The sequence below is a fragment of the Lethenteron reissneri genome, chromosome 13 (assembly GCF_015708825.2).
Source record: "Lethenteron reissneri isolate LAM-NWPU_2019-01 chromosome 13, ASM1570882v1, whole genome shotgun sequence".
Taxonomy (NCBI): Eukaryota; Metazoa; Chordata; class Hyperoartia; order Petromyzontiformes; family Petromyzontidae; genus Lethenteron; species Lethenteron reissneri.
In genome coordinates, this window is record NC_083791.1 from 10,968,545 (window position 1) to 10,990,429 (window position 21,885).

The window sequence follows — 21,885 nt, forward strand, 5'->3', positions numbered from 1 at the left end:
GTGCACGGATTTTAACCACTTCATCTCCCCCATCCATCCACAATCCCCCCCCCCCCTTCCTCCCCGCTCCATCTCCGCCACTGGCAGCAGAGTGCGCACCGGCCGCAGAGGACGACGAGGTGCAAGTCAAGGGTCCTCTGGATAACGTCCTGGCCCAGGCAAGAGACCTGGCAGAGGAGTACGCTGCGAAGACGCGAGAGCTGCCAGGCATCAAGCACACCATGTGAGTCAAGACGCAGCACGAGACGGGAAGTGGAGCCGCGCACGCGAGACCCACCGTGGATGCAACTCTAACTCGCGTTTTTTCTTCTTGGTTCTTTCGGTAAAGTCACGTAGAAGGGAAATAATAAAATAATAAAAATAAAACATCATAAAATAATTCTCACGACGTTTCCGCCACAACGCAAGCAGCCGTCCTCAGGTGAAGAACAGGTCTGTCGGAAAGACAGCGTCTGAATGACGCTCTTTCCGACAGATGAAGAACAGGTCTGTCGGAAAGACAGCGTCTGAATGACGCTCTTTCCGACAGACCTGTTCTTCACCTGAGGACGGCTGTTTGCGTTGTGGCCGAAACGTCGTGAGAATTGTTTTATTTTTATTATTTTCCTTCTACGTGACTTACCGAAAGAACTAATAGGATGAATCCCTGCAGTCACGAAAGCTTTAAATCGAAATCTAACTCGCGTTCAACTTTTGTGTTATGGCTGCAGAGATATGTTCCAGAAGGGAATCGATCTTGTGGGGCCGTACGCTCGGATCCTTCAGGACCAGATGATCCACATGTGGAAATAAAAATGCAAGAGGACCGGCCCATCCAACCACCGAACGCTGTCATCGCTGCCTTTCGACAAAGCGGCACGTGGGACCAAGAGCTGTGCTTGGACGACTTCGGACTCATTATGCCTTGCCCCCCCCCCCCCACATACGCGCACTCATTAAGGTGTTATAAGACTTGTTTTGGAGCAATGCTTTGAAACGATAGCACTAGGAATGATGCACCGACCACAGCTATTCAATACACTAATGGGTTGAATCACGATTTGACTTTTCACATCGTGGTTAATAGCTGCCCCAGCTTAAGAATTCAACTCACTTCATTTAGGAACTCCGCTTAAAGAGTGCTCCGTTTGGATTTTAATCCATAATTAGCCGTGCCGGATCAACGCTCTAACCCCCAAATCACAGCCACCTCGTAGTCTAGACTGCGGGTTGATGCGAATTACTCCACACAACATAAGTGAACATTATTTGTACATGTACAATTCAGTGCACGCATTGAATGTAAAAATATTTTGAAATAAATGTAAAGTTATATGCCTCACACTATTGCAGTGTTGTCACGTATCGCAATGTACCTCAATTTGTTTAATAAAGTATTTTTGATTTACCTGCTTCATCCAAGTGGGGGCTATGCAGGTTACATAGCAAGATGCAAAGACAAATATGACCGATGAAATACAAATGGGCATGGACATAATGTTTGAGCTAGGAGAGGCAGACAATAATTGCCAGTAAAATATAACTGTTTGCCAATAGAAACCACAAGAAATGTGTAGCACCTCTGCCCATGTTCACACGGCAAATCTAACCAAGAGAAGTCACTCTGTGGAACGAGGTGCCAAAAAAAGGAACGTTGCAACAGAATGGCACCAAATTTGTACGGATAGTTTACAATAAAAGTCACTAAACTTTGGATAAATACCCTTTCATACAAGCAGATCCATACACTGCAGCTGCCAATAACACCTAGTTTATAGGGCTACGTTGTGGGGCAGCAGAGGGCATGACCGCAAAACCCATTATACTGTACGAGGAAACCAGTCGATGCTCCCCCATTCACCAACCCGCTGGTGAAGTATGGTAAATTAACTTCAGACCTTCAAGTGAGCTGTATATGTACATAGGTCCACAAGGCAAAATGGCAGCTTAAAGTCTTGTTTTATTTTGGCCTAATTAAGGAGTACAAAGGACGTGGAAACAACCTTCGAAAAACAGCTGATCTTTCAGGATGAAATCCAGATTAAACGCGTGCGTGTCACATTAAACTCAATAGTACTCGGTGTAATGCCCAAATAAGTCGGTTACACATTGACAAGCAAGGTGGGGAATCCGTGGCAATAACAGGCCACATTTATATCTCAACCGGTGCCGTCCACTAGTCTGGGAGAAAGTGGTAACATTCAAGCGCCACATTCTCACCAGGGCAGATTTTTGATTTGCGCTTTACTTCACTCCAATGTGTTTTGGGTCGTACCGCATGTTGTTCGACACGTGGAAACAGTTCCCTCAATGTGAAGCGAAACACGCTGGATATGCCACAAACACGTGGTACAACACGAAAACTAAAAATACAGAGCCATGACGCGTTCAGCCAGAACGTTTCAACAGGCCTCGGGCGCGTCAAGACAAGAACACGACGATCACACCTTGCTTGTCAAGAGGATAACATCACATTGCACGACAGGGTGTCACGTTTTCTCCTCCCCTTTAAGATGGGTTAATTTAAAAGCAAGCAAATATTTGCATCACAGTAACCACACGGCTCTAGATCCAAAGCCAATTGAATTTAAACAAAAAATGAAGCCAGGACAGTGACAGGCAGACTATAGAACCACGTTACCAAAAGCATTTTGTAACAAGGAAACCACAATTATTTTGCCTTGACACTTTTTAAGATTGTTTAAATGCAATTACTAATGATGCAAACATGTGCATATTTGCAGAGTGGAGTCAAGACTGTAAACCACATATTTGCAGTGTATAACGGTTGCAAAAGCTTTGTTGAAAGGTAATTACGTGGTTTCACTTAGTGCTGGTCAGAAGCCAGCACAAAGGGTGACAAGCTTAAGATTTCTGTATGAGGTGGCCCCATCCAACAGCAGCGAATCATTGAGCAGGCAAAAGTAAACCCAAATTACTTGCGCCGGTGTTTAAATTTGGTTATTCCGTTTTAACATTGACTAGAAAACATTTACTGTTGGCTGGGTCACCCACTCACAATTACTTTACTCCCCCCCCCCCCCCTGCTTACCGCCCCCCCCCCTCTTCCAACCTCCCCTTTCAAACCTACCCAAGCCCAATTTCATCTTTTCAAAAACAGGGGACCAAAATAAATTGGCATTTCTTTTTAATTTTGCCCATGGAAACCTAACCAAACACAATCTCCCAATTATGGCCCCTAACCCCCCCACCCCCCCCCCCCCCCCAAAAAGTTAACCTGACTGAACTTCAATAAACTATCAAGAGAAGTTTCCAACCTGTCACAAGCTGAAGTTCAGTCAGGACCCACAGGTTCCAGCCTCCACAACAAGATCTTTCCATAGGAAGTTGCTCGCAGGAGGAATGAGGTGCACTCAGGCTTGCAAAAAATTTCGACGGGTATCAGAGAACCAAACGACAAATGCGGTAGAGACAGTCCAGTGGTGCGGCATTGGGTTCCACAAGTGCACCTCTAGTAACAGTGGCCGTGCGCAGAGGGGAAAGTGCTTCAAACAGATTCCTCCTGCGAGTAACAAATTCCTTTAGCTCGCCACCTGCCGCTCTTCGTTTGCGTGGGTCTCAAACAATGAGGGCTCTTCCCCTTGGCTTCTGGGATGCGACTTCAGGACGCAGAGCCAGACCAACCTCTTCAATAAAAATAATAAAAGGTGAAAACAAAAGTGTCTGTGAGACGGGAGCACTAGGTTTCATCGCCCGCTGCCAAACGCGGTGGTTGAGGATGAGGAAACCTTGTGTGCCAGCTCACACGCGCGCGTCTTTTTGCACACGCGCCTCAGAACATCACGGTGTTAGGGTCGGCGTTGGCAGTGACGCCACTTAAAAAAAAACGCCATTGGACATTGGCATTCGTTACCACAAACTGCTGCAAAAACTAGCCTCGATCTACTTAGAGCTTTATGCCGCATGCGCATTTGCTCGAGATGCCGAAATGTTTTGCTTCAGAGAACTGTGAATGAATGTGCTGTGGCGGCCTTACAAACAAGTAGATTAGTTGAAACGGCTCTCAATGTTATGCTAATACTTTGATGGTTTAAGTTTTGCACAAGTGAAAGCCCAAGTGAACGATTATTGTCCGAATGTTTCGCACCTCATTGTCAACCTCTAGGTAGGTCATACAAGAAATGCGTATACAACTGGCCAATGATACTCCAAAGAAGCACGTGCACATTTGAATTGGCAACGAGTTTAAGAACGGGCATTCGACTTCTCCCATTTCAAAACTCTGGTAGCTGGCGAATATTTTAAATTCTCAAAGTTGAAAATGGTACAGCTGATGCAAGTGGTCGACCAAAAAACAATTTCTTCCTCCTACCGCTATATTCTTTTTTTTATAAATGCAACAGCCCACAACGATCGCCTAAATGCGGGCTTGTGCCCCAAAAAAGTGCAATACATCCAAACGAGCTGGGTTTCTTCTCACAGTTAGGGAATACATCTGTGCGCCATTTACTGCTCCCGTCGGCGGGACAGCCCGCTCACGGCAGCAGCAAGCTTCGGAAACGCGCAGAGTCCACACGCTTCTGTACAGTACAGGGGCGCTGGTGGTCGGTGCTCAGCCTGCCAGGGCCTGCCCATGGCGTGTATTGCAACGGTTGAAGACCACAGCCTGGGCATGGTTGAGCACCAAAAACGAGCGCATGGCAGGGGCTGGGGAGTTGTGATCATATAAAAACAAACACTCTTGCATTTCTGTACAGGAAGATGAGCGAAGGGAAAAATAAAATTATCCACAAAAACAAAAAAACGGAAATAAAAATTATGCACACGCGTTGCCGTTTGAAACCGCAGCCGACTGCACTAGAATGAACCTGGGGGCGCAGGCGCAAAGAGAAGAGTGCAAATTAGTGCAGCTTTTAGAAAGACAGCTCTAAACTTGAGAAGCCAGGGGCCAATGCTGGCCAGGCCCACCTCCTCCCCTTATGCCAAAAGTAGCTGAAGCTTCAGAGGACACACACGTGGCTGTGGATGCCCGCCCATGCGCAAAACTCCGCTGTGGTGCAGGGGTGCCCACGAAGACCATTTGCAGGAAAGTTTTTAACGTCGAGTAATCGTGGCTCCATTCAGGGCTTCCGTGTTGCTACGAAGCAAGAGTGCGCACTCGCTGCACAAGGTTGCAAGTGCACCCGCGTGATCCTCCACATGCTCAACTTCAGGGGACCTTTTTCACCAAGGCTCACAAAGACCAACGTGCAACACACGCACGCATTTTAACTCCCCCCAACAGTTGAATGTGAATTACTGCTGCAACTGCAACGTGCCAAATTCTCACAAGTTTTCAAAAATTGTCAGCCACAATATTTCCAACTCATAAAGCTTGATCTTTGCACCACTTGTCACGTACAATTGTGGTCAAATTTCACAACCATCAAAGCATTGCCATCATTTTCCAAAACGCCAAGAGCTAAGATTGGGGGCATTTTAAAACACGTGCATGGATGTGGTTTTGTTTCCGTTTGCTAGCCAGCCGAGGCCTTGAGCAATTATTTGGACGTTATTGTTAAATAAAACTGTTAATGCCTTACGCCCAGACGCAACTAGCAACACATGGGCCCCATCGCCAAACTGCAGAATGGACATGTTGCGCATGACCGGGCATCCAGGATGTTATTTACAAATATACACTATTTACACAACGGTCCTCAGCTTGCCTGCAACACCATTTTAACAGCCATCTCTGGAGCATTAACAGGGACTTCTTTTTTTAATGATTTTTTTTTTGCCTTTCTTCTTTTTTCCCTCCCCTCCCCCCATTTTCTCTTCTCCGTGTTTCAAACCAACAATTGTCCTCGTTTTCAGCAGGTTGCAAGGCCAGGGAGACACCACAACTCGGCTGCATAGTGTATTGCGCTTGGAGGCGGTGCCACCTTGCAAGTGTTCGCTGCCCTGTGCTGCCCGTGGTCTCCATGGCATCAGGTCCGTTTCAGCAGAGAAGCTCCCCCAACATCGCGTATGCCAACGCAGGCAAGCTGCCTGGCCCAGGACCACCCTTGTAAGCTGGTTTTTTTTAAATATCCATTCAGTTTGTTAAGGGATTTTTGTCTTTTGTACTTTTGTAATAGTCCAAAAATAACAATAACAACATTAAAAAACACAAGATTTGTTGTCGTCTTGTAACTCCAGAGGGCTTCCAAGTCAGTCGCGCTTGAGCACGCAAGCCTCTTGAACAGGCAGGCGCCGTCACGCCAATCCATTCTGTGAGCGCGATAAGAGCAGCACGAGCCACATTGCGGCATCTGCTCAAGGTTCCAAATCCCAGCGGCCGGGTGTTTCGCCCCACTGCCACATCTCATCTTTTGCACAATGCTTGCAGTATCGGTCAGTAAGGCACTTTTGTGCAAAAAATTATATTGTAGCACAGAAGTAACGGTCTAAACAGCAGGAGGAAAGGAGGGGGCTAAATTAATCTTGAAGCTTTGAATGACAGACCTCCCAGAAACCCTACGCTCGTCACCATTTTTGTTTAAGAATTGTATGGCGATTAATTTTAACAGAAGGAATGCACTCCAAATGCTGATATTTCTCTTATATACCTTCCAATTAAAATATTTTTGAAATAAGCAGTTGTAAATAAAAACTTTAAGGGGGCAGCGAAGTGTAACAATAAAAAAAAGCTGTGGCACGCCTCCAACATAAATGTCTTCTTGGAGGAAGCGTGCAGGATGCCTGAGGGGGGGGGGGGGGGCAGAGACGGAAAAAATTAAACAAATCACCGAGGGGCATGACAACCACATACAAGCAAACGACTGCAAATGGAGAGAGCCAAGCATAACCACGAGAATATTGTTTTTGTTACTTACATCAACAAAGGTTGTTAATTTCCAATTGAGCATGAATTGCCATTTATTAAAACATCCCTTCTTCTAAGTTACATCACAATAAGCTCAGACGAGCATTAAGTATGGCCAAACAAGTCACATGCTCAACAGCGAGGCCTTATCCAGCAGTGTTGACAAAAGGCCTACAAGTTGTTATAAACTATGGGAGGTATACCCCATCATTGGATTCCCCCCGACCCCAACTTGAACTTCACCTCCCAAAGACAGGTTTTCCTCCTGCCCCATAGTCGCCCCCCCACCCCAGTCAGCCCCTCCGATCCTCGTACACTATTCCCACATCCCCTACCCCACAGTAACTCCCCCTCACAAGTCCCCGTGCACCACCTTCACACCCGTGGTGTAGGCCTGTGGCCGTCCCGCAAAAGGGCTCCCCCGCTGCACAGACGTAGCGACGCAGCCAAACAGCGCCAACACCCACCCTCGACTTGTCTTAGGGCTGCTGCTGCGATGGCGGCTGCTGGGCTGGCTGCTGTGTGCTGCCGCCCTCATCTGGCTCACTGTGGAACTCGGCCACGTACAGGCTCTTGTCAATGGTGCCCGGGATGGGCTTGATCTCGGTGCCCAGCTGCTCCTCGATGCCCTTCAGGTTGAAGCGGTCCTCGTACGTGATCAGGTTGATGGCCAGGCCCAGGTGGCCATAGCGGCCTGATGAGTTAGCACACACGGAGTCATTCAGCAAATTGTCAGTGTTCTACCCCTCTCCGAATTCTATTTAGTTGTTTTCCATTAGCATCATGTAAAAACAAATTCAAAAAAATGCCACAATCGTGCGAATGCGTAAAGGCAATAGCCCGCAAAAGCAGAGGCACTCAATTATTCCCTTTTGTAAGGGGGCGCATTTTCCCCATTCCCACTGTAATCACAGGCAGCTTTTACCCAGATTCACAGAGTATCTCAAGCTGCTGGCTCAGAACTCATAACGACTTAGCCAGGGGTTGAGTGCTGATGTGTGCAGAGTGCTTAGCTGGAGCTGGGATGATTCGTGGATTAAAGATTGTACGACTACTTTCATGGTGGTCAACTTGGGCTCTTTTAAAAAATGGGGGCTACCCCCACATCCTGCCTCTCAAAAGACAGGTCTCCTATAAACGATGCTGAGCACAATATGGCCGATTATGCCGACATCAAACCTCAACCCACCTTCCCATCCAGTAGCACACGTGGGAAGGATCCTTATAAATTTTAAGCACAGGTCTTCATCCCATTAGTCTAGTTACCTAAACAATAATCGGTAGAATAATTTCAGGTTGGATAGACCAGCTTGATAGGCCAGTATTTTACAGCTCTACACAAGCAGTGGGAACAGTGCTGGTTAAATGTTGCCACAGTGTTGGCCCCAAGAGCCTGTGCTCCCCCTACCACCTCCAGCGAGTGCAAATGCACCAACATTTCCAGTTATACGTATAAAAATGTAATGATGGCTATCTCGTGTCCTTACCGGAACGGCCAATGCGATGCAGGTACGTCTCGGCATTCTTTGGGAAGTCAAAGTTGATGACCACATTCACAGCCTGAATGTCAATTCCTCGGGTGAACAGATCTGAAAGTTCATTGAAATAGACTTTAATTTACCAACACAATGGTCAAGCAACACCAAACTTGCTATTCGATAAAAAAAGGCTATTTCTCCTGAAAAGTGTGAGTAAAAAAAAAACCACATATATACAAAGGTCCTGCATTTGGATAACTATCCAATTATTTTAAGGGTTTTGCAAGTGGTAGAAAACATGAGAACACCTATCACGCATGTGTAGTGAATATAACTCTGAAAAAAAACCCACAAGGCCCATGAACCCAATGCTGTTGTCACCACCTGGCCCTTGCAGTCCAGTGGATTGAGTTGCACAATTCGCCACGATTCATAAACCCTTGACGACAAAGCATTGCAATAAACCCCACCATTATATTTTTAATTTAATATGTTGGTATCTATATGCAAATCATCCCTCCAGTCACTAAAATGGGTATCACTGGTAAAGTGATCGTCCTTTGTAATGTGGAATATCCACAACTCTGGGCTGTAAGAGATCATCACTACCTCAAAGTTCATTTGACCAATAAATAGCATCGACTACATTGTTTAAAATGTAAAAAAGGTACAAGAGAATGGGAAATACATAAATGTACAATCTCTACTTTTTAAGTTTCGTTAAGAGTGTGACCGGACCCAGGGTGAGCACTGTTGTAATCTACAAGGTCACAACTAGATAGTGTAAAATACCAGAGTACAGCAGTGCATATCCAGCCATGGCAGAGATGCCATTGCAAGCCATGCGATTAATTCATTTAACGGAATGGACAGATGTGTACACAGCCTCGGTGACAAGATTGAGCCCATGGTGACGCTGTATCTAGTTTTGAAGCCAGTGAGGAAGCGAGCTTACCGGAACACACCAGGTTCCGACATTCTCCCCTCCTGAAGTCGTGGAACACACGATTACGATGCTCCTGCAGGAAGAAAACAAACCAACAAAAACGCACGTGTACAGCCTTTTGTTAAAACCACTTCTGGATCAAGGCCTCCCCATACCATGTCAATAATGAGGGTGGTTTGACAAGACTTCACCATGCTAAGTTACTGCTGGTTGGTGAAGGCCAGGAGCAGATGTGGGAAAAGTACAGGACAATGGATTTTTCCAAAATGTAGCTCCAGCCTAATATGCATGAACACCCATCCAAAGGCTATCCAGGCTCAAACCTTGCTTAACCTCACAGATCAGAGATCAAAAAGCAACGTAAGAAAATTACAATAATATAATGAGAGGACCACTCCTCACCATTCCATACAGCGCGATGCAAATACCCAGTCCTAAAAAAAACTCTACAAGGTGTCTCAGCCAAGTTGTGTGGCAGTTTTGCCAATATTTAAGAACCCGAATTGGCAGACGCACCTGCTTCATCTTGGCGTGGATATAAAAGCAAGAGTAGCCGAGCTGTGTTATCTTCTTGGCCAGCAGCTCCACGCGCTGAGTTGAGTTGCAGAAAATGATCGACTGATTGATCTGCAGCTGTGGGAATGGAAAAAAAAGATAAGGATTAGAAAAAAGCACAAGGGAGGATAAAGATAAAAGGGCAGATGCCACTCCACTCAGAACACATTACATTTCCAAAAAAAGTACCTTTAACTGTTGAGGAAAACCTGGGTAGAAAACAAAATAGATTTCACCACATTTGCAAAAATGCCAATTCTAAACTGCTAAACTACACCATAAATAAAGTGACAAACCTATAACAGGCAAGTTGACTTCCAAACATCCTCACTTATGGACCAGTTTCCATGACTTTTTTTTACATCAACTTGCAAACACGAACTTGCATTTGCAAACTAAACCACATAACTATTGTATTCAGCGAAGCAATCCTCCACGAGATATATGGTCACAGCAACCTGCTGGGAGTGTGCGGGTGCATGCCCCCATGTGTGGAGCGGTAGCGCAACCGGGGAGTGCGCTTCGCAACCAACCCGGCTACTCAAGTTCGATTCCCATTCATGACCAACATCAGTGACGATTATTTTTGAATGGATCCTGGCCTTTCGAGGTCAACTTGGCCTCAAATGAGTACCTGGTGCATACAGTGTTGGCCACTCAACCCCTCTCGTGTGCCGTGCCTGCCTTCATAGGCGCTGCTTGATAACAGTACTTGCCCCTACAGCCTGTCAAGGCTATAAAGGGGATTCTTTATATTTGTTGTGCGTGTGCACGCACAATTGTGGAGACTCGTTACGCCCCTTCTTATATTCAAGCCACCATCAGGACTCCAGGAAAGTGAAAATTTTAACGGATTGTTTTACATTGTTATTATATGTATTAACGACTAAACGGTATTTATTACAGTATTATAAGCAAAAGTATAATATTTATTCTTATTTACGAGTTTAACAATGCGACCCCCTTTTTGTTGAACCGTAAACACATTTTAGAAAACACTAACCATGTGCATTTGAAAAAGGACATTGTGTTTCGACTTGCCAACGGGTCTCGGGAACCCGTTCGTAAGTTGTGAACTGCCCGAACTGCCAATTCAGCCATTGGCTCTCCATCTAGCCTGGGATCAATTTCTAGAGCAAGTTTTAAAAAATTGTCAGCCACAATATTTCCAACTCCTAAAGCTTGATCTTTGCACCACTTGTCACGTACAATATGCCCAATGTTTCATACAACTTCTTGAGATGTGGCCGTATTTTAAGTTATATACAAATATAAACGGTTGTCAATTACCTTGTGCCCAAAAAACTCAAGACTTCCAGGGTTGGGGACATACATTTACAAACGTGAACATGTGCGAGGGCCCATACCTTGGAGAAGAGCGTGTTCAGACAGTGCACTTTCTGGCGCTCATTGACGTAAGCGTAGAACTGTGTGATGCCCTTCAGAGTGAGCTCCTCCATCAGGTTTATCTCGTACGGCTTCTGCAGGTGCCGATTCTTGATGGATCAGAAACAAAACATTATTAACATCAAGCCAGGCAGCTCTTGCGGTTCAGCTTTATTTTAAATTATTTATTGCATTGTCAGTTTCATCAATAACCACCTCATAAATTCCATATTCACCAACTAGTAACCGATCATCGTAATTTACAGCAATTGCCAATTAATTGCAGGATAAAGGCCGTCAGTCGTGGGGATTCACAGACCATATGACCAAATGTCACCACCCTGGCAAGTGCAGGTTGGTTGAAGGGAGTGACCCAGGCGGCCCTAGGACCTATTCTGATTTTGCTCACCACTGATGTTTGCGAAGGCAACAACTTAACCACGGTCTCAAAACAATTTACAGCAGCGAGCAAGCCTTTGTATTATTATATGTAGTTATATTTGTTGAAATATATTCCCGTCTTTTTTTTGTAGTGCATAGTCAAATATATAAAGATGACTGCCACTAGCAAATCAGTCCCACTCCACCCCGTTATGTAACATACACATTTCCAAACCAGGGGTTTCCAACCTTTGACCTGTGGACCACAGCTCAATTCAAAACATGTTTCCAGACCACTATGTGCTGACAAATATGGATTGAGAAAAAACCAACAGCTCCATGGACTGCCTTGAAAAACACTAGGTCCACAAACCTAAAGATGGGGAACTACTGGTTTGAACCCCAATTAATGTACATATTAGAATTAATCAATCGATATATATTCTAATGGCTCCCTGTTTTTCAGTTCATGTGTGTTGTCATATGTTCTTATGCTTCTGGCCATGCCAGTCACAATTGTTAAAAGAATGTTCTTGAATAAAACGACAACTCCATATCATCGATTCCTGAGGGAATTAAATGTCAAGACCCTTCGTTCATACCAGGGTTGCTTAAATGTGGCAATATGCTAGATCACACAATGCAAGACCAATAGTGTTACATGATGATTATAGGTTAATGCTTTTTGACCTTCATTTTCTAACAAGCTTTAAATAGAGTTCACAATATAGACCTAAAAAAATAGCCATTGCCAATTTAAATGCTTTGAAAAACGTTTCATCGATTGCATGATGGTTATATGACGTCACCATTCCCTGTAGTCCATTTTTTTTACTCATTTCTTGTGTAACTGACAGTGGTATACAAGTGTGATAGAATGGAAAATAAGACTTACTATAGCAGGTGTATTTTGATTGAAAGCACCACCAAAAATTTGCCAAAAGTTTCAAAACTGATAGCCATAATTGTAGTATTGTGAAAACTGATATTGTATTGTGAAAAAAGCTATCGTGGCAAAAGCATCGCAGACCCACACACGTTGGGGGAAGTGGTACAAACTCTGCAGGGAGGCTCACCATGAACTTTTGCACACTCAGCGGGAAGGTGGCGGAGTACAGCAAGATCTGGCGGTTGCGCGGCATGGCACGGATGATGTCATCGAGCATCTGCACAAAGTCCTGCGACAGAAGCTTGTCGGCCTCATCCAGCACAATCATCTGCACGGCATCCACTTTGGCCAGGCCCTTGTTGATGAGGTCCAGGATGCGGCCAGGTGTCGCGATTATGACGTGCACTGCGAGTGAGGGACAAACGCGGATATTGGCGACGAGGCTCAACGATGATACGACAGGCAGTGCTTGCGTCCACAAGCATTACCTTACACTTTATTTGTCAGCACGAAGTCCTTGCAGCAAAAAAATTAACTCTTGATATCCCGAATGGGAGGGGGGGGGGGTATGGCCCAGATAAAAACAGATAATTTTTAACTAATATGGGTATAAAACCCATGTTTACCTATGAAAGATGGGAATGAAAAAGTAGATTGTGTCCTGTTTTTAATACTTCCTAGAAGTAATTGGTTTCTTCGTCACGTTTGTGGAAGCACAGCCATGCTCTACGAGGCATTTGACCGCCAATGTAAAGATTTTTTATGAAAGCATGGAGAATCTGCAATCTGGATAATCTACCCACATATATGGACATTCAACAGTATACAGATGTTTCATATAGCTCTTCGTACAAGTCATAAGGTATCATGTTTAGGAGTGATTCCCACCTATCAGTGGTGGTTTGTGACATCGTAACGGATTCCCCCCCCCCCCCCCCCCCCCCGAGTTCCCTTCACTAACCTACACTGATCATTAATTTATACAATCAACTTGGATACTGAAAATACATTTTACTTCAGAGTAAATGTGTTAATGTTTTGGCTACATAACATCAAGTTAATAGGTCACAGATCAATATTGTACAAGATTAGTTGGTTGAAACAAAGGTATTTCTTTACTTTCGGATATAAATATATAGAATAAAAACTGTTATTTTATTGACTTGCACCAGCATCCTCTGCTCAATTACATAACCAATCTTTTATAGTATTGTTGGTGACCTACTAGGGTTAGTGGTTTATCAAGACCAAGGTTTAAAAAAATCCACAATAATAACCTAAAGGTGGAAACACACCACATGGTAATACGCCAGAGAAAACAAATATTTCAACTCAACAGCTTGCATCACCCATGATGCCCTACAGCGACTTAGTATATCAATGCATTTAGATGCCCAATAACACATTACATAACCACCCAACATTATGAAGGCACAGTTGGGATGTGTGAAATGTAGCCGATAGCAAATTGTCGGGATTAATCTCCACTTGAGTTGTATGAAAGCAGATTAACACCCACATCTTTACTTGCTCCACACAACTCGGCTAAACCTCGATTTGCTCCAGCTTAACAAAAGCCTATATTCTAATTAAACTGCATATGAGAGTGCTTAAATATGACAAGAAAATTAACCAGGTTTTATTATAGTACAATGATCAATCTCAGAATATGGGTAATTGTTATACAGTTGTAAATAAACAAGTATAAATAGACATGTATAATAAATTACACATTTGAATTAGTGATATTATCTCGTTCGAAATGTGTTTGTTTCACCTCGATTTAACACTTTGCAAAACATTTTTTAAAGAATTTATGAATTCTGTCCATTTGTTACGGACAGAGGGGAACAGAACTGTTGGAAAGATGATCCAATGAACCCACCTGCAGTATAAAGCAGCGTTGCTAGGAGGGACTTTGTCCTTTAGAAAACCAGACAAATTGACCAGAGTTGCCAACATTTGAGACAAAACAGAATAAAAAATTAAATTGCAAATAACCAAATGCGGTTTGCCGTGACAGTTTCCTCCCATCTTCTACACTGCTAATCACTACCGAACGCAAATGCGTTTTGGGCAAGCGTTACATAAAGCATACATGGTTTTCATAACTTTACAACTCGTTTAGTTGTTCAAATACCCGAAATGAAACATTTGCACATCAATACATGTGGACGTGCCACGAGCCTAAGAATATATTTTCATATTGTTACACGTCATCCTTCCCTCACCTCCCCTCATTTACGTTGGAAAGCTAGGGGTGATGATAGCCGAGGCATGGATTTTCCCTTTGGCAGCAGATCTCCCCCTTGAACCGTGTACGCATGCGAGCGCTGCTCTTTACCAGTCTCGTCGAGACGTAGAATGTCGTCTCTCAGGTTGGTGCCGCCGGTGGTGGCCATGACTTTGACGCCACCCATGTGCTTGCTGAGCTCGATGCAGATCTGGCTGGTCTGCAGCGCCAGCTCACGCGTCGGCACAATCGTTAGTGCTGCCGGGGACACACGGAGGAAGTCAGAGCTACGCTAGCATCACCTTGGATGCAGCAGCCCACACAAGTCAATAAAACTTCACGATAAAATGTGGATATACGGAGCAGTGGTACTACGCTTTCATCAATTATTGGTCTACAGACCACAACCTCGGGTAGTCATGCCATCTGTGATCCGACTAGTAGCTGCCATCAGTTGCGCACTAGGGGGCGCTATGATCAGATGTGTCAAGGTTTTTTTTTTACAATAGAAAATGGTGACGGCAACCATTGCTGGTTGCAAACGCCAGTGACTATTGTTGTAAAATGGTCTTCGTGCATCGCAGCTCTCAGGGGTCGTGTGCCAATATGAACAGGTCGAGACGCACCTTGAATGTAGGGCTTCTTCATGTCCAGACGCTCTAGCAGGGGAATGAGGTAGGCTCCGCTTTTACCGGTCCCGTTCTTGGCACGCGCCAGAATATCCCGCCCAGACAGTGCAATAGGGATGCTCTCTTCCTGCAGGAGCCAAGTCAGATTTTGCACAGCAACAGTATTAGTATTCATTAAGCTATCCAGTGGCACCGACATACATTTGAAAATGTCCCCAGCAAGCATGTATACTCAATAATCTATTGTTTTCTGGTATTTTGTATTTCCATTTGTCCATCTCCTTCATAGTATTGTCCCATCGAGTGTAAATTAGCATATCATGCATATCATTTGCACAATTGGTCAATGGAATGTTAATAACTAGAGTCCACATGCAACAATAGCCCCTACAAAAACACACCTTATATAAAAGCTTTTTTGCCCGTCCAAGAACAAGTGTATATTGCAGTAAATCTGAAATATTCAATAGAAAAACTGTTCAGCTCATATGACTATTAATGGTGGGGGTTGCCCCATGTGGAGCGACGTCACCCACTAATGGTTATTGGGGAGGGGTGCAGCATGTGGAGTGCGCGACCTTGCGGTAGTGTAAATTTTCATACGGGCATGAATATTAATGAAGGGGGGGTTCTTTTGCAGTGACGTCACACACGGATGTCGCACTGTGCTGTGTAGATTTATTTTTCACCGTCACTTTCTGTAAAGAACGTCATATTTGATGCGACTTGGCGTAATAAATGATTTAATTCATCTCTATCGTCATCTGCGTTTGTGCAAAAATCCACCACTTGTGAATATTAATGAGGGGGGTTGGGCCTCATGTGGAGTGACATCACACGCGGGACAGGCATTTCTGGGTGATTATAGGCAATTAACTTTGTAAACCATGCAGACCTGGCGTGCAACATTTTTTCACAGCAATGTACACAATATTCAATATATAGCACTTGCATGCTCAAAGCAAAATCTATGCACGTACCCTTGTTTTTACATTGCATTTGGTACAAATATATTTTTTGCTCATTATTTCAGGTCTCATTTGCACGAGTGTAAAAAATGCACACATTGGATTTAGAACATTTCTCAAACCGAATCGTGACCTGTCATTCGACGGGTGCGTCATTACTAGGACCAATAATACGAATGGATTTTGTTGAAAGGCCAACAAATTAGTTGTGCAAGTCTCAAGATGAGTTATTGGATTATGTATCGCGTACCCTACCTACTCGCAATTCAATAACTCATTATGAACTGGGGTCAAGACTTCATGATTAAGTGCACCATCTTGTTTGTACCAGCAATTGCCTTAAGTAACATTTTCATAAAACTTAAGAAATTGTACATAATCAATATCCACTGAGAATCCAAGAGGCATGGCGATTATAAAAATACATTTTGAAGGGGATGAATCTTCACATTATGCACTGGAAAGTTCTCACCTGGATTGGAGAGGGCTTTTCCCAGCCCTTCTCAAAAATGCCCATGAGCAGCTCACGCTTCAGGCAGTAGTCCTCAAACTCGTTTCCTTTCGTGGCGGTCACGTCCTGGACACAAACAGACACCACTATTGCTCACCCTCCAGTCGCACAGATGGGTTGGGCCATGTCTTGAGCATTTCTTCTCGTGCCTTTCCAGTGGTACATGGCGAAAGCTTGAAATGCTCAAGACGCAGCCCCAATCCAGAAGATCCAAATTTGGAATTTGACAAAATCCTTAGTGAAAGTGGGCAACCAACATGAAACAAAGCCACTTACTGAAGTCTTTACTCTTCTGTCTTTTGGTGGCAACTTCAGACCTGCCTTCCAGTCATCACCAGGTCTAAAATGTTTCACGCAAACAAAACAAATTCTTACCAAGAAAGGCTTATGGTAATCAGAATATGGTGCAACATCGTCACAACCCAATGTCACCAAAACACATAGCCCAAATGACCACTGTAAAAGTAACAATTACATTTGTCAAGTAAACAGAGCAATGTTCTTCTAAACATCCCGTGTCCTTCGGTTGCTTGAGCTAACACTTCAGACAATTCAGTCAGCAGAATTTCCATGTTCGAAGGAGCATGGGGTAATGCTCATTGGTTGGCAGCCAAGTGGATAAAATGGCACTCGTATAGCAGGGGCAGGCTACAATGCAGTTCCCAAAAAGTGGTACTTAATATGGGCTGTGACATTGCCTGGCTCGAGCGTGGTTGCTGCGGTTAAGTTTGAATCCAGCTGCCATCCACAGCAGATGTATTCACCTTAATATGTGCATGTTATTTGCAAGAGTAGGCTATTGTGTGCCAGGATTAGGGCAACAATTCGAAAATTACCAGTAACTTATTCAATTAAGATTATACTGCACAATTGTCCCCTACTGGCAGACTAATGTCCAGGGCACTTGCAATTTTGACTATTTTATTGACCACGGAGTTAGATTGGTTGCACGGATCTCAAGACGAGGCTTTACAGTTAGTAGATCAGCCAAATAATGGCTCAACATCAGAAAAGTAATTTGGTTTTCTCTCCAACACTCATGCCACTTCGAACTGGTATTTTAGCCTGTTTTTTCATGCTGGCCACTAGTCTTGGAATGTGCTTGTATCCACACTACGCAACCACACTCTTAACTGCTGATCGACTGTGATGTACTCATTTATAAATGCTGGGTGGACAGATGGGGGGAGGGTTAAAAAACGTGTCCCATTGTTTTAATTGCTGCACTGGCAGATCAAACTGCCAACATATGGATTGAAAATTCAGCAATAACCATTATACCACAGCAGGATCATGTTAGTGTTGTTGAAGATCCAAGACACAAACAAGCTCCAATCACAGATAAATACCAAGACCAGTGGTTTCCAACTTGTAGTCCGCAAAACTGAGAAGTGGCATGCAAAAGGGCTGCAGACATTTTATTGCATGGTGGCCCCTCAATGTTGAGGGTTGACGTTGGCCCACGAGTTCAGAAAGGTTGGAAATCAATTATTTTTTTGCAGAGCTGTCCAACCAGAGCTTGAACTTCAATAGCATAAGTGCATTCTACAGATGTCAATTTTACCACTCTAATACAATTTTACAAGTCAATAAAGTAATTTCTGGAGTTAACTATGGCAAAATTACTGCCCATTCAATTGGAATCTTGTTATATTTAACTAAGCTTCAAACTCAAAGCATGAGCCTGCAGCAACACAGGAGAGTCGTGCATGTTAGAGCCAGGCATTGAATGGCCGGCTTTTACTCGGGTCCCTTTAAAAATGATGTCCGCTCCTACATCCTGCCAACGAAGTTGGGGAAACCCCTACCATGCCACAACACGGCTGATGTGACGGTTACCAAGCCTCATCTAAAACATCAACTGTACACGTGGATATGGCGAGTCTTGTTTATATTTTCAACTTATTCGATTTAGCTAAGTAAAAGCACCAATAATCTTGAATTTATTGCTTAAATAATCCAATAACCCAGACCACACCAAGCACCCTTACTTGACACCGCTGCCCGCGCCTGGGTTCTGCGCCTGGGACCCTCCGTGCATGCTCGCCGACTGCAGCGCTGTCGAAGACATGGGCATCGGGCCCTTGGACTGAGACATCATAGTGGGCGCGTTCACTCGGAGCATGTTGGGCCCTGTCGAGGACCTCATCTGGCCGCCCATGCCCACGGCAACACCGTTTTCTGTGCGTGTGGCAGCCATCGTTTCCGCCCTTTAAGAAGTTCAATCTTGGTCGCAAAGCTGCTGCTCGTCCCTCCACTCGCGGCCCCAAACAGCAGTCCCGTCAAGAATCTTCACAAGTTCATATAAATAACGAAAAGAAAAATCTTCGAAATTATATACTCTATATTGAATTTTCTTTAAAAATAAAAACGCAAAGAAATTGTCGGCACTCCGACTCTTTAAAAATCAGAGTTCGAAGAATTCAGAAATTATGAGAAATTGAGGTTTTTTTTTTGAAGTTCGAAAGCTGGAGAACTCTTCCCGCAGCAGTCGTCTTTTGTTGTGCGTCCAAATGTCAAGAGGAGCGGTCGCGTTTCCAGAACGCGCCGGCCTCCCGTGAGGACGCTGGCAGGGAGCTCCCCGAAATCACCTCAGGAGACCTCCAACCACCGCACACAGCTTCCACTTGTCAGACTCACAAACTGCAAACACGGCACAAAATAAAATATGGCTAAAGAAGCCAAGTCAAACAAAACAGACAATGCGCCCGTTAAAAAGGAAAGACGTTCACTGCAGTTCAATGAATTGGCAGATTTCTCAATATATAGTTAAGCATATAAATCATGCAGCATTCAAAATTATTTTATACGAGTAGTTCTTGGCAATAACAATGTAGGAAAATTAAATATAATGCTCGACTATTGATGAGAACTTGAAGGTCGAAAGTGGTGGAGGGATTCTTGTAAACAAATACGAGAGAACATCAGGTCAATGGACAAACATTTTTTTTCTGCGGACGGACATTTAGGTCTGTTCGTTACTTCAATGAATTACCGTGTGTTTAACCTTTACGTATTGCTTTGTTATACGTTTCTGAGGCAATTAGATTTAAACATCGATTAGCAAAGCTATTATTCTCCCAGTAAAATACAGCCCTCCCTCAAGCGACAATGTAGCCTGGATTGTGGCCAATGGTCCCCCTACCAAGGTAGCACAAAAGGTCATACCAGCTGGAGACGCGTGTTAAAGCCCCCCCCCCCTCTCAATCCAGTTGTGGCCTACGCACTCGCAAATCTCCGGAGGTAGGGGGCTAAGGGGTTAGGGCCAGTGACATGGCTAGTAGCAGAAGCTGGTCGGATAGGGTCAGTGGAAGGGATAGCACTTGGGAATGGTGGGCTAATTAGTTAGTAAGCGGGATAACTCAAACTAATGGATGACGAAATGAGAGGCAAAGCCAATGGAAGGGCTATATAATGAGGGTGGCTGGAGGCAGGAGAGGACCAGTGCGAGGGCTCACACTCTTGACTAATTGGTTAGGGATTATAATTGTTATTTAGTGCTACTCAAAACGGCTTGCCCGTTCTCCACATTGCAAAGTTGTAATATTTAGGCCACTTTGTTTCTGGTGTTTACAGTGCCTATCAGTCGAAGCACTTGCCATCCCATGGGAGCAAAGTTTCGTAATGTTTTCAGGCAAGTCGCCTCTTTGTTGCAGCTCAAACATCGCGAGTTAAAACAGAACCTTGTTGACATCGGCATATTGGTAATACACCACAATTGTTACTAAATTTAGATGCATTCGCACGCTCCCAAAGCACCCAGGGCACTGCTAAAATGGACAGCAGTTGCGTATTTTCTTAAGATGGTGGATCAGACTTGCGGAACTCCCGCAGGTTCGAAGGAACTCGGGGACAGAGCAAAGCGAGAAGACGGCCAAGTGGGGATCGTGGACCCGTCTCTTTACCGAACTAGACAGAGTTTGCGTGGATTTCTGCCTCAAGCACTTCGGGGTCCCCCCCCCCCCAAAAACGCAAAAAAATCGCTCCTTAAATTGAAATTGGTTAACAATTACGACGTAGGACCCTCCCCGAATGAAGAAACGAGAGTACTCGGCGAGGATTGACTGGAATAAAACCATTCGAAGTTAACGTTTATCCGCTTGTGCAATGCAGCACAATGAGAGCCAGGAATTGCATTACGCACCATTATACGATGTTTTTTTAGCGTAAACAACTACTGTAAAAGGCAACACCGGTGACATAACAGCTGCTACGTCCTTCCTTCTCGATGCAATCGTGTATTACGTCGGAATATTTAAGAATATTTATATTTCACCTTTTTAAACAGTAAAAGCGCAATAACCTAAACCCACGTCACAAACCCGGCCCACAAATTTCGCTCGACACAAAAAAAACCTCAACGCCACCAATGGTGCGCATTTTAAGCGTTTCACACCACCAACAGTTCCCATAAAAGCGACGCGATGACAAACTGCGCTTATTTAGCCGGCAATTTTGCTATTTTACCCCAAAAGATTGCGAATTTATCGTTGGGAGGGGACGGTCAGGAGAAGCCTCCGAGGCCCTTCGCATCCGCGTAGTACACAAACAACCAGAGGCCAGATTCGCGTCGACACAAATCCCATTTCACCGAGCATCGATCGCGAAAAATAATGTCGCCGTTTCGATAGGCAGGAAGCGCACGAACCGTACGAGACGACTGCGTCTCTCGATGAGCCGGGCTTGGGTGCGGATGGAGAAGGATTGATTTGTCTCTCGAACGCCTCTCCCTTTCAGCGGCCCAACTCCACCAACATGGCCGCTCCCTTAAGTACGTCCAACTCCCACAGTGCACCGCGGGGCCCGGGCCAGCGATGGGGCGAAGGGGGAGGGGCTGTTTGAATGAAGGGGGCGGGAGGGGGGAGACGAGGGGGAGGGGTTGAGGGGCGGGGCGCGGGGGATTTTGAATTGAGGGATGGAAAGGGGGACGAGGGGAGGGGCGAGCGGGGGAGAGGTGGGTTGAGGGGCGGGGCGCGGGGGAGTTGGAATTGAGGGGCGGGAGGGGGGGACGAGGGAGGGGGAGTTGAGGGGCGGGGCGCGGGGAATTAGAATTGAGGGGCTGGAAGGGGGACGAGGGGAGGGGCGAGCGGGGGAGAGGTGGGTTGAGGGGCGGGGCGCGGGG

General features: G+C 45.0%; 1 protein-coding gene across 2 annotated transcripts; it reads right to left on the minus strand.

Moving 5' to 3' along the window:
- Nucleotides 1–1,921: 1,921 nt before the first annotated feature.
- Nucleotides 1,922–21,549, minus strand: DDX6 (DEAD-box helicase 6). 2 transcript variants are annotated; one of them, XM_061551045.1, is made up of 13 exons: nt 21,412–21,549; nt 18,755–19,406; nt 17,040–17,103; nt 16,725–16,829; nt 15,282–15,411; nt 14,767–14,913; nt 12,610–12,827; nt 11,134–11,262; nt 9,728–9,844; nt 9,221–9,284; nt 8,275–8,376; nt 7,255–7,481; nt 1,922–6,663 (listed from the first exon to the last, which is right to left on the minus strand). In XM_061551045.1, the coding sequence occupies exons 2-12, from the start codon at nt 18,961–18,963 to the stop codon at nt 7,267–7,269; spliced, it is 1,500 nt and encodes a 499-aa protein (XP_061407029.1). In that variant the 5' UTR covers nt 18,964–19,406; nt 21,412–21,549; the 3' UTR covers nt 1,922–6,663; nt 7,255–7,266. The 2 variants fall into 2 exon arrangements, with proteins under 2 accessions (XP_061407029.1, XP_061407030.1); XM_061551046.1 differs by having other exon boundaries at nt 18,755–19,435.
- Nucleotides 21,550–21,885: the final 336 nt, after the last annotated feature.